The 13674-nt window shown below is 36.7% G+C and overlaps 1 protein-coding gene across 1 annotated transcript; it reads left to right on the top strand.

Annotated features, from left to right (window-relative positions):
* The first annotated feature begins 12252 nt into the window (after window positions 1-12252).
* LOC116589956 (olfactory receptor 4K13-like) lies at window positions 12253-13191 on the top strand. The gene has a single exon (XM_032341686.1). The coding sequence runs from the start codon at window positions 12253-12255 to the stop codon at window positions 13189-13191; it is 939 nt and encodes a 312-aa protein (XP_032197577.1).
* Window positions 13192-13674: the final 483 nt, after the last annotated feature.

Here is a 13674-nt window from a genome sequence, read left to right on the forward strand (position 1 = left end):
CCCGGGCTGCTTTCAGGATTTTCTCTTTGTCACTGAGACTTGTAAATTTTACTATTAGGTGACGGGGTGTGGGCCTATTCTTATTGATTATGAGGGGCGTTCTCTGAACCTCCTGAATTTTGATGCTCGTTCCCTTTGCCATATTGGGGAAATTCTCCCCAATAATTCTCTCCAGTATACCTTCTGCTCCCCTCTCTCTTTCTTCTTCTTCTGGAATCCCAATTATTCTAATGTTGTTTCGTCTTATGGTGTCACTTATCTCTCGAATTCTCCCCTCGTGGTCCAGTAGCTGTTTGTCCCTCTTTTGCTCAGCTTCTTTATTCTCTGTCATTTGGTCTTTTATATCACTAATTCTTTCTTCTGCCTCACTTATCCTAGCAGTGAGAGCCTCCATTTTTGATTGCACCTCATTAATAGCTTTTTTTATTTCAACTTGGTTAGATTTTAGTTCTTTTATTTCTCCAGAAAGGGCTTTTATATCTCTTGAGAGGGTTTCTCTAATATCTTCCATGCCTTTTTCGAGCCCGGCTAGAACCTTGAGAATTGTCATTCTGAACTCTAGATCTGACATATTATCAATGTCTGTATTGATTAGGTCCCTAGCCTTCGGTACTGCCTCTTGTTCTTTTTTTTGTGTTGAATTTTTCCTTCTTGTCATTTTGTCCAGATAAGAGAATATGAAGGAGCAAGGAAAATACTAAAAGGGTGGCAACAACCCCAGAAAAATATGCTTTAACCAAATTAGAAGAGATCCCTAATTGTGAGGGGGGAGAAAGGGGATAAAAAGAGGTTCAAAAAGGACGAAAGAAAAAAAAAGAAAAAAGAAAAAAAAAGAAAAGAATTTAAAAAAAATAAGAAATATATAAAAAAGAAAAAATATATATATTAGATAAACTGGTTAAAAAACGTTAAAAAAGAAAAAGGTAAAATTTAAAAAAAAATTTTACCAGAAGGTGAGGAAAAAAACAAAAAATGAAAAAGAAAAAAAATTAAATTAACTGCAAGACTAAAAAAAAATCACAGGGAAAAAGCCATGAGTTCCGTGCTTTGCTTTCTCCTCCTCTGGAATTCTGCTGCTCTCCCTGGTATTGAAACTGCACTTCTTGGTAGGTGAACTTGGTCTCGGCTGGATTTCTTGATGATCTTCTGGGGGAGGGGCCTTTTGTAGTGATTCTCAAGTGTCTTTGCCCCAGGTGGAATTGCACCGCCCTTATCAGGGGCCGGGGTGAGTAATCCGCTCGGGTTTGCTTTCAGGAGCTTTTGTTCCCTGAGCGCTTTCCGTAGAGTTCTGGAGGACGGGAATACAAATGGCGGCCTCCTGGTCTCCGGCCCGGAGGAGCCGAGAGCCCAGGGCCCCACTCCTCAGTGCGCCCTCAGAGAAAAGCGCCAGTTACACCCGTCTGCCTGACCTCCGGCCACGCTCCGAGCTCACCGAGCCTGCGACCAGTTCAAGGTAACACCGAGCTGTGAGTTTACTGTCGGCTCTGTCTCTGTAGCCGGCTTTCCCGTTCCAATACCCGCAAGCTCTGCAACACTCAGACACCCCCGATCCTTCTGTTACCCTGCGGGACCTGAGGCCACGCTGACTCCGCGTGGGCTTCGCCCCGGTTTAGCCTCTGGAGTGATGTCCCTCAGCGGAACAGACTTTTAAAAGTCCTGATTTTGTGCGCCGTTGCTCCGACGCTTGCCGGGAGCCGGTTCCTCCCCCCGGGGTCTATCTTCCCATCGCTTTGGATTCACTTCTCCGCTGGTCCTACCTTTCAGAAAGTGGTTGTTTTTCTGTTTCCAGAATTGCTGCTCTTCTTCTCTTCGATCTGCCGATGGATTTTCAGGTGTTTGCAATCTTTAGATAAGCTATCTAGCTGATCTCTGGCTAGCTGAAGTATTCTTAGCCTGCTACTTCTCCGCCATCTTGACTCCTCCCCCTACACTTCCTGAATTTTGATGCTTGTTCCCTTTGCCATATTGGGGAAATTCTCCCCAATAATTCTCTCCAGTATACCTTCTGCTCCCCTCTCTCTTTCTTCTTCTTCTGGAATCCCAATTATTCTAATGTTGTTTCGTCTTATGGTGTCACTTATCTCTCGAATTCTCCCCTCGTGATCCAGTAGCTGTTTGTCCCTCTTTTGCTCAGCTTCTTTATTCTCTGTCATTTGGTCTTCTATATTGCTAATTCTTTCTTCTGCCTCATTGATCCTAGCAGTGAGAGCCTCCATTTTTCATTGCACCTCATTAATAGCTTTTTTTAATTTCAACTTGGTTAGATTTTAGTTCTTTTATTTCTCCAGAAAAGACTTTTATATCTCCCGAGACGGTTTCTCTAATATCTTCCATGCCTTTTTTGAGCCCGGCTAGAACCTTGAGAATCGTCATTCTGAACTCTAGATCTGACATATTATTAATGTCTGTATTGATTAGGTCTCTAGCCTTCAGTACTGCCTCTTGTTCTTTTTTTTTGGTGAATTTTTCTACCTTGTCATTTTTTCCAGATAAGCGTATATGAAGGAACAAGTAAAATACTATAAAGGTGGCAACAACCCCAGGAAAATATGCTTTAACCAAATCAGAAGAGATCCCAAATCATGAGGGGGGAGAAAGGGGATAAAAAGGGGTTCACAAAGAAAGAAAGAAAAAAGAAAAAAAAAGAAAGAAAAGAATTTAAAAAAGAAAACAAATAAAGAAAAGTATAAAAAGAAAATATATATATATATATATATTAGATAAACTAGTTTAAAACATTAAAAAAGAAAAGGATCAAAGTTAAAAAAAATTTAGCAGAAGAAGAGAAAAAAATGAAAAAAAAATTAAATTAACTGCAAGACTAAAGAATCATAGGGAGAAAGCCATAAGTTCCATGCTTTGCTTTCTCCTCCTCTGGAATTCTGCTTCTCTCCTTGTATTGAAACTGCACTCCTTGGTAGGTGAACTTGGTCTTGGCCTGATTTCTTGTTGATCTTCTGGGGGAGGGGCATGTTATAGTGATTCTCAAGTGTCTTTGCCCCAGGCAGAATTGCACAGCCCTTACCAGGGACCCAGCTGAGTAATCCGCTCGGGTTTGCTTTCAGGAGCTTTTGTTCCCTGAGTGCTTTCCGTAGAGTTCCGGAGGACGAGAATACAAATGGTGGCCTCCTGTCTCCGGCCCGGAGGAGCCGAGAGCCCAGGGCCCCACTCCTCAGTGCGCCCTCAGAGAACAGCGCCCAGTAATTCCCATCTGCCTGACCTCTGGCCATGCTCCGAGCTCATCGAGCCTGTGACCGGTTCAAGGTAACCCCGAGCTGTGAGCTCACTGTCAGCTCTGTCTCTGTAGTCAGCTTCCCCCTTCTAATACCTGTAAGTTCTGCAACACTCAGACACCCCTAATCCTTCTGTGACCCTGCGGGACCTGAGGCCATGTTGACCCCACGTGGGCTTCATGGGCTTCACCCTGGTTTAGCCTCTGGAGCGATGTCCCTCAGTGGAACATACTTTTAAATGTCCCGATTTTGTGCTTCGTTGCTCCGCCACTTGCTGGGAGCCGGCCCCTCACCCTGGGGTCTATCTTCCCATCGCTTTGGATTCATTTCTCTGCCAGTCCTACCTTTCAGGAAGTCATTGTTTTTCTGTTTCTAGAATTGCTGTTCTTCTTCTCTTAGATCTGCTGATGGATGTGTAGGTGTTTACAATCTTTAGATAAGCTATCTAGCTGATCTCCTGCTAGCTGAAGTAGTCTAAGCCTGCTACTTCTCCGCCATCTTGACTCCTCCCCATTTGACTTTTTTAATGTCTTTTATTTTTTCTCTCATGTTTATGTTTTCCTATAATTTCCTGATTATTTAATAAAACCTGTTTTTAGAACAGACACATAGACCAGTGGAACAGAGTAGAGAGCCCAGATATGGACCCTCAACTCTATGGTCAAATAATCTTTGACAAAACAGGAAAAACTATACAGCGGAAAAAAGGCAGTCTCTTCAATAAATGGTGCTAGGAAAACTGGACAGCTATATGTAGAAGAATGAAATCGACCATTCTCTTACACCCTACACAAAGATAAACTCAAAATGGATAAAAGACCTCAACATGAGACAGGAATCCGTCAGAATCCTAGAGGAGAACATAGGCAGTAATCTCTTCGATATCAGCCACAGAAACTTCTTTCAAGATATGTCTCCAAAGACAAAGGAAACAAAAGTAAAGATGAACTTTTGGGACTTCATCAAGATCAAAAGCTTCTGCACAGCAAAGGAAACAGTCAACAAAACAAAGAGGCAACCCACGGAATGGAAGAAGATATTTGCAAATGACAGTACAGACAAAAGGTTGATATCCAGGATCAATAAAGAACTCCTGAAACTCAACACACAAAACAGACAATCATGTCAAAAAATGGGCAGAAGATATCAACAGACAGTTCTCCAATGAAGACATACAAATGGCTACCACACACATGAAAAAATGTTCATCATCACTAGCCATCAGGGAGATTCAAATTCAAACCACATTGAGATACCACCTTACACCACTTAGAATGGCCAAAATTAGTGATACAGGAAACAACATGTGTTGGAGAGGATGTGGAGAAAGCGGAACCCTCTTCCACTGTTGATGGAAATGCAAGTTGGTGCAGCCACTTTGGAGAACAGTGTGGAGATTTCTTAAGAAACTAAAAATAGAGCTTCCCTATGACCCTGCAATTGCACACTGGGTATTTACCCCAAGGATACAGATGTAGTGAAAAGAAGGGCTACCTGTACCCCAATGCTTATAGCAGCAATGGCCAGGGTCGCCAAACTGTGAAAAGAATCAAGATTCCCTTCAATGGACGAATGGATAAGGAAAATGTGGTCCATATACACTATGGAGTATTATGCCTCCATCAGCAAGGATGAATACCCAACTTTTGTAGCAACATGGACGGGACTGGAAGAGATTATGCTGAGTGAAATAAATCAAGCAGAGAGATTCAATTATCATATGGTTTCACTTATTTGTGGAGCATAACAAATAGCATGTAGGACAAGTGGAGTTAGAGAGGAGAAGGGAGTTGAGGGAAATTGGAAGGGGAGGTGAACCATGAGAGACTATGGACTCTGAAAAACAATCTGAAGGGTTTTGAAGGGGTGGGGGGTGGGAGGTTGATGGAACCAGGTGGTGGGTATTAGAGAGCGCATGGATTGCATGGAACACTGGGTGTGGTGCAATAACAATGAATACTGTTACGCTGAAAAGAAATAAAAAGAAAAAAAAACTATACTGTCTCTAGAGTGGGAATAGTTATGTTCATGGAGCTAAGTAAAGCTAAAATCCTAAAGTATGCTTATAGTCATAAAAAATGTATAAAATGCTAAAGTCAACTGGGTAATAGTGGCAAATACATTTGCATTTTAGGAAGTTGATGAAAAATTGGAAGTCGTTTCATTGGAAAAGAAATGGGAATCAGTGGTACTGAATTAACTGAGAATATCTTTTTGTTTCTTCAAACCATGTGCCCAATCCCATGAGATCACTTAATCCCTTTGTCCCACATCTTTTGCACTGCCCTCAGATGTCAATTCTAAAAAATAAAATACATTTAAAAAAAAAGCAAAAAAAAAAAAAAACCCTGTTTTTGGAATCTTTAAAATTCTGTCATCTTAGTATTTTTGAATATGGTTTTCTTGGTTTTTTTTTTCTCTTGGATATCTTAACTCTTCTTGCAATTTTTATTAAATATTTTATATTTAAAATTTCATATTTAATATTTATATATTTATGTTTGTACTTATTATTACTCAAATGGAATGTATCAGTGCTTCTCAACTGAGGGGGATTTGGTAATATCTAAGGATATTTCGGTGTGTTCCATATGGGGACAACTATTGGCATGTAATGGATAGAGGCCAGGAATGCACCTAAATATCATAGAGTGCTCAAGGCAGTCTCCCACAAAAGAGAATCACTGAGCCTAAAATGTCAATAATGACAAGACTGAGAAACCCTACCATACATTATGAATATTACATTATTGCATTTTTTGGTATATTTTCAAAATAAGAACATTGTTGGGAATACATATTTGAAATGTCTTCTCTGGTATGTCAACTTTTCTTTTTTTAAAGTTTTTATTTAAATTCCAGTTAGTTTCATTTATTCTTCTCCTACCCACTTAAGCCCCCATGTTGCATCACCACTTCCTCATATCAGGGAGATCATATGATAGTTGTCTTTCTCTGCTTGACTTATTTCGCTAAGCATGATATGCTCTAGTTCCATCCATGTTGTCGCAAATGGCAAGATTTCATTTGGGAGGGAGACAAACCATAAGTGACTCTTAATCTCACAAAACAAACTGAGGGTTGCTGGGGGGAGGGGGTTTGGGAGAAGGGGGTGGGATTATGGACATTGGGGAGGGTATGTGCTTTGGTGAGTGCTGTGAAGTGTGTAAACCTGGTGATTCACAGACCTGTACCCCTGGGGATAAAAATATATGTTTATAAAAAATAAAAAATTAATTTAAAAAAATAAAATAAAATAAAATGAGTTGATAAAAAAATAAATTCCAGTTAGTTGACATACAGTGTAATATTAGTTTCAGGCATACAATGTAGTGACTCAACACTTCCATACAATACCTATTGCTTTTCACAGCAAGTGCACTCCTTCATCCCCAGCATCTAATTCACCCATTCCCCCACCCACCTCTCCTCTGGTGACTATCAGTTTGTTCTCTAGGGTTAAGAGTATTTCTCGGTTTGCCCCTCTCTCTTGGCAAGTACTCATATGCTTTGGACACAAAGGGGTAAGTAGATACTTCACAACTGGAAATATTCAAAAAGTAAATAAACATATGAAATGATATCTTACATCATGAAATATCAGGAAATAATAATTAAGTCACAATGAAGATTCCAATATATCTTAAAAAATTGCTAAAATTAAAAAGGCTTCATAATACCAAAATCTTGTAAGTATGTAGAACAACCTGAACTCTACACCGCAAGAGGGAGTGTAAAGAAGTACAGCCACATTGCAACTCTCTGGCATTTTTTAAAAGACATGCCTACCCCATGATCTAGTAGTTCTACTCCACAATATATCTAAGACAAATGTGTGATTATGCCCATAGGAAATATACAAGAATGACTATAACAGTTCTGGAAATAATACATAAACCCCATTAATGAATATGTTATTTTCTTTAGTGTCTGAGCTACAAATATATGAAGTAATCAATGGGTGAAGTAATCAATTCAGAGATGACCAAAAAAAAAAAAAAAAAAAAACCACGTCGTTTTAGATATTGCTGACCAAGCTGTTCACTGAAATAATAGCATTATTAGATAAAGTAGTTGGTTGTATAGGCCATAGACCATTTGTTGACATCATAACCATAGGCAGTCCAATGTGAGAAAGAAGAAACTAGTCAGCTATTGCTTAACAAGAAAGAGATCAAATAACAGCAAATTGCTTTCATTTTAACCATGAAGTATTATGGCACAATGCAGTATCAACAAAGCTTACAAATCCAAAAGGAACTAATTATAGAAGAAAATTAGAAAGGTATTAGAGAGATGTGACCCTTAGGAACCAGTTATTTCCATTAAATGGTACTCTTCTCTTCACCTTTATTCAGATGATAAGATTAATGAAGGAGATTTTTGTGACCATCAAAGTTTTATAACAAGTTTTCTGTTTATCTCATGTTTCTAAATTCTTCTTACTCTGGGCTTTGGAAAATTCAAAGTTATCCACACTTTAAAGAGACACTCCGTTTCTATGTCTGTATCTGCTCACAGAAACATAGTTATATTGTTTGGTTGATAATGCATTCTTTCTGTTTCTCTTTTTTTAATGTTCAACTAGGCAATGTATAGTACAGCATTAGTTTTTAATGTATTCAACAATTCTTTAGTTGCACATAACACCCAGGACTTATCACCACACGTGCCCTCCTTAGTACCCATCACCCAGTTTCCTATCCTCCCTAATGCCCTTCCTTCTGTAATCCTAAATTTGTTTCCGAGAATTCAGAGTCTCTCATGGTTTACCTCTCTCACTGATTTCTTCCCATTCAGTTTTCTGTCTCTTCTTTATGGGGAAAATCTACACACTAATGAGAGATTCTGAATAATCTAGCTTGCCAAATGTATGACTTTTAATTGCTGAGGGAATTCATTTATAAGATGCAAGATTTTCCCAGGGTCATTAATTGACAAATTCCTCATGTTGTTTCTGTGGTTTCAAAATAAAAGGGAGTTCTCCTTCATTAGAATGGGGACACACAAAAGGAACATGGAAGAAGTGGGGATATGTGAAAAACTCCTGAGTCTCAATGACTTTCAGTTACAACTCCTAAAGCAAGAATAAGGTATGGAGAAGAAAAGTTAAAGATTTTTCTATGTTTCCATTTCATTAAATAAATTATTTACTTAAAAAATTTCCAATTTCAAATGTAGAACACGTTTAATACATAATATTTGTGATAAATCAAGAAATATAGAAAAATATATACCAGATATGTAATTATACATCCAAAATAAAACACTAAAACACTTTGATGTATGTGACCTCAACGTATATTTTACTGAAATTAAACTCTCTTTTTCATATATTCAACCATTGTTTATATATTTTCTTAAAATTATAGCTTGGCTTATTTTTATATAGGTCTCTTGAAATTTTTCATATCAATGTATAAGAATTTGATATTAAGGACATATATATTTGGCTACTTTTCTCCAGTTCAGCTTTTGCCTCTTAGAATTTTGAGTATGTTTTTGAGAGCTTGCTCATCTTCACTGAATAAAATCTATTAAAACCTTAACTTCTGTGGCTTCTGACTTTGTCATGATCCTAAGCCAATATTATAAAATATAACAAAGCATGATATTCACTTATTTATTTCTATTATTTATTGTTTGAACTATTATTTATATACTTAGTATTTAAATTAATTTTTATTAACCACTGTGTAGCTCACCAGCCTATTTATTCCCAAGTAACTGCAACTTTATCCTAAACAGTATTTTTAATATAGGACTCTTTTACTAAAAAGTCGTGGGTGTTTTACATCTGTTTATTTTTCTATCTATTCTTAGTAAGGTAAAGTATCATTTCATTACTCTATCTATGTAACACATTTTAAAATCAGAAGATTTGTCTCTCTCATTGTTGTTTTCAAGAATTGTCCTGGAAATTCTCAGAGGACACTTTTGGAAGGGCTGGTGGGAAAAGGGGACAGAAGACATCTTGCCTTTTTTGGTGAGTTGCTTTGTCACAAGTGGATATATGACACAGAATGTATTTCCAGTCCTGGCTGTCTGTAATAGATTGCCAAATCCATACTATCACCTTTAGTGCTGCTGCAACTCTAAATGTAGAGCCAGCATAGCCTGTTACTATCCCAAGCTGCAAGTTATTTACAGATTATTTTGCAAGTTCTTTACAGCTATATGTAACATAAATGACTTTCTGATTTGAAATCCCTAGCTAAATATCAACTACATTTTGGGGAGCATTGATTATTTATCTAGGATCTAATTCAACTTCATTAAATTTTACAGAACCTGACTTATAAAAATTAGACTCTGCATTAATACTAAAAGCTAATAGACCAGAGGTAAGCACTCTTGATACTTCAATGAATCTATATTTCTCTGAGATTTCTCTGGAATTTGTATATGGGTGCATAATTTTTCATAAAATGTGATAATCTATTTAAAATATTTGATATAATGACATTTTAAAATTTAATAACATATCTTACACATTTTTCCATATAAGCACATATAGATTTCCATTTTAAATCATTCTACTAATGACAGGCTTTGGAGGAGATTTCCAAATATTACTTATTAAAGCTAATAGTACAATAAGTATTTGGCCATTTCCCTGTGAAAACTTATACTATAAATCACAGAATTGAGGGTTCTTTTTAAAAATGTTGCAAAGTGAAATCAAAATATAATGGCATGCCACAATTTTTTGTTTCTCATGTTGTTAATTTTAGCCATTCTGGCAGGTGTGAGGAGATATCTCATTGTAGTTTTGATATGTATTTCCCTAAAGATGAGTGATGTGGAGAAAATTGAAATTGGCTACATTCCTACCTACCTACACTGTTGGTAGGAATGCAAGCTGGTGCAGCCACTGTGGAAAACAGTATGGAAGATCCTCAAAAGGTTAAAGATAGACCTACAATAGGATCCAGTGATTGTACTACAAGGTATTTACCCAAAGGATACAAAAATTTGAATTCAAGGGTGTACATGCACCCCAATGTTTATACCAGCATTATCAACATAAACCAATTATGGAGAACCCAAATTTCCATTGACTGATGAAGAGATAAAGAGGAAATGTGTATGTATGCAATGAAATATTACTCAGCCCTCAAAAAGAATGAAATATTGCCATTTGCAATGACATCGAGGGAGCTAGAGAGTATTATGCAAAGTAAAAAAAAAAAGTGCACTTTCTTTTTTTTAATTGGAGTATCCTTGAAACATGACAGTATATTAGTTTCAGGTATTCAACACAGTGATTCCACAAATCTATATGTCATACTCTGCTCAGCTCAAGTGTAGCTACCATCTTTCACCATTCAACCCTATTACAATACCATTGACTATAGGCCCTGAATTTTACTTTTTGTTCTCCCATGACTTATTCATTCCAAAACTGGAATCCTGTGTCTCTCACCTTCACCCATTTTGCTCATCCTCCCACCCCTATCCCTTCTGGCAACCATTAGTGTGTTCTTTTATATGTGGAATCTAAAAAACAACACAAAACAACAACAAATCAAATGAATAAAGAAACAAAAAGCAGAATCCAACCTACAAATACAGAAAACAAACTGATGGTTGCACCATTTTTAGAATAGCAATTCTTCAGTAAAAATAATTTTTTTCTCAGAATTTTGTTATGATAATATATCATATATTCATTTTTACAAGCCACACCCAAAATAGTAAGATGTTAAGTGAAATACACTTATTCCAGTAGTTTTTGTTTTATTTAAATCTGTGAAGCAAAATGATGAAAATACAAATATTTATTTACTCTAAATAATGGTATGAATATCTCAGTTATTTTATTCTTATACTTTTCCAAATTCTTACATTTCAAAATATTTTAAAACTATATTATATCTATTTCTATGAAGTCTTCAGATATAAACTCTTTTGTGTTTTTTTTCCAATTCTTCATTTTTTTCAGATATCACTTTTTCTTAAGTCTCAAAAAATTTGTTTTGCTATTACTATCTCTTCGTGGATATCTGTCTTATCTTCCTTGATACTTTACTTCAAAATTTCTGGCTGGCATCACTCATGCTTAAATGGATGTCATTCCACATGAGTCTGCCTTAGTCATCTAGAAGTACATGGATCTGTTCCCTACAGATCCTCCTTTGTTTATCAGAACTCTACAATCATACTCTCTTACAAATAATATGGATGTTATACCAAATCCATTAGGATGTTTAGCCACTTGACAAAGAATGTAACTTAAGCGAGGCAGTAGGAAGCTAGCGGCAAGCATCCATTTATGCCATATCTGAGCACTGTACCTTCCTATCTACTAACTTCATATAGGCTTAGAAGTAAAGTCAGAGCCCATGGGAGAAGACCCAAACATTTGAGTCTTTTCTCCACCTTATGGAAAAAGAAAATGAGAAGCCACCTCAATTTGGCCAACCCTAGATTCAACTGTCCAAAACTCAGTGTTTATTATGACTGCTCATCTGATTTTCAGCAGCCACTACAGAATTGACTCTGAGATTTGCCATATTTTATATTCCATCTACTTTCATTTTTCTTGGTACTATTTTTCAGTTAGAAAATCACTTTGGCATCATCTTCACTGATAGTGCAGAAATAGATTTCAAAATGGAAGGGTCCTCCTCTTCTTTGCCCATGGATGACCAACAAATCTATACCTTATCCTTGAAAAAGGTGGCGAAGAAACGTCTAAATTCTTTCACCAACTCAGATACTCACTTTTCTCAAGATTAGTGCAAATATGAGCTAAATAATGCCAACTATAATTTTCTTCAAATATCTGAGTTTATGGCAGAAATTCCTCATAAGCTTTGCTAAGACATGCTGTCTATTCTTTTTTCTTAAATTTTGGATTCAATGTTGTTCAAAACTTTTGATTCTTTTTGCACATTTCAGTGGATTTTAGGGAGCAAAGTTAAGTGTATATATATATTTCATCTCTCAACTTTAATTCACTGATTTTAATCTATTTTGATTTTGTTTTAGGTAACATATACCAACAGCCAAACAAATGGAGAAACAAAATCACTCCATGGTGTCTGAGTTTATTTTGTTGGGCCTCGTAGAGTTTCGTGAGTTACAGATTTGCTTTTTCTTGTTTTTTTCCATTATCTACATAGCCATTGTATTAGGCAACCTCATCATTATCTTTGTGGTAAAACTGGATCCTCACTTACACTCTCCCATGTACTTCTTACTGGCCAACCTCTCCTTCATTGATATGTCCCTGGCCTCCTTTGCTACTCCTAAAATGATCTGTGACCTAATTAGTGAATATAAGGCTATCTCCTATGAAGGCTGCATGGCTCAGATGTTCTTCCTTCACCTTTTAGGTGGAAGTGAGATGATGTTGCTTGTAGCCATGGCAATTGATAGATTCATTGCCATTTGCAAACCCCTCCATTACAAAACGATCATGAGCCACCGTGTTTGCATAGGACTTGCACTTCTGTCCTGGACCACTGGTTTTGTGCACACTATGAGCCAAATGGTGTTCACAGTGACTTTACCATTCTGTGGCCCCAATGTTGTGGATAGTTTTTTTTGTGATCTGCCTCAGGTCATCAGACTTGCTTGTACTGACACTTATATCTTGGAATTATTAGTCATTGCATTTAGTGGACTACTTTCTTTGTTCTGTTTCATCTTTCTGTTCATCTCCTATAGCATCATTCTGATTACTGTCCGGCATCGCTCCTCCAACGGGTCTTCCAAGGCTTTATCTACTCTTTCAGCCCACATTACAGTGGTGGTACTGTTCTTTGGTCCTTGCATCTTTATCTATATATGGCCATTCAACAGGGTGTCCATAGATAAGATCCTTTCTGTGTTTTACACAATTTTCACTCCCCTTTTAAATCCAATCATCTACACATTCAGGAATAAAGACATGAGGAAAGCAATAAGAAAAATAAAGACCAAACAAGTGAGTTCCCGATCAACATTTTAACTGAAACATTACAATCATCAAAGTCATTATCATCATTGTTGTCATTACCATCATCATCCAAAGATAGGAGGTATTTAATTTTGTATCAACCATAAGTCACATTTTTGGGAAATGGTAATCCTTCCCTACACAAGTATATATTTGCAATAAAATATACTGAATCATGCATCCAAATACAAAACTATTCAATATAATCCTATTCTTATATGTTGTAATTTTCAGTTTTTTATAAAATAAATGAGATTCTAAATAAGTATTTATTGAGTTCTTATCATGGGTTAGGCACTTTGCATGTGTTTTCTCTTAACTTTACAGCAATGAAAATAGAGCACATTATTAATATATTCTCAGTAGAAAACTGAGAATTCTTTCATTTAATGAACTTGCTACTATAAGTACTAGACTGGGAATCAGATCCTCCCTCTAATTTCAAATTCTATACTTTTATAATAGATTGATTTTATATTAAAAATTTAATAACAT

Source organism: Mustela erminea, chromosome 5 (assembly GCF_009829155.1).
Source record: "Mustela erminea isolate mMusErm1 chromosome 5, mMusErm1.Pri, whole genome shotgun sequence".
In the NCBI taxonomy this organism is placed as follows: domain Eukaryota; kingdom Metazoa; phylum Chordata; class Mammalia; order Carnivora; family Mustelidae; genus Mustela; species Mustela erminea.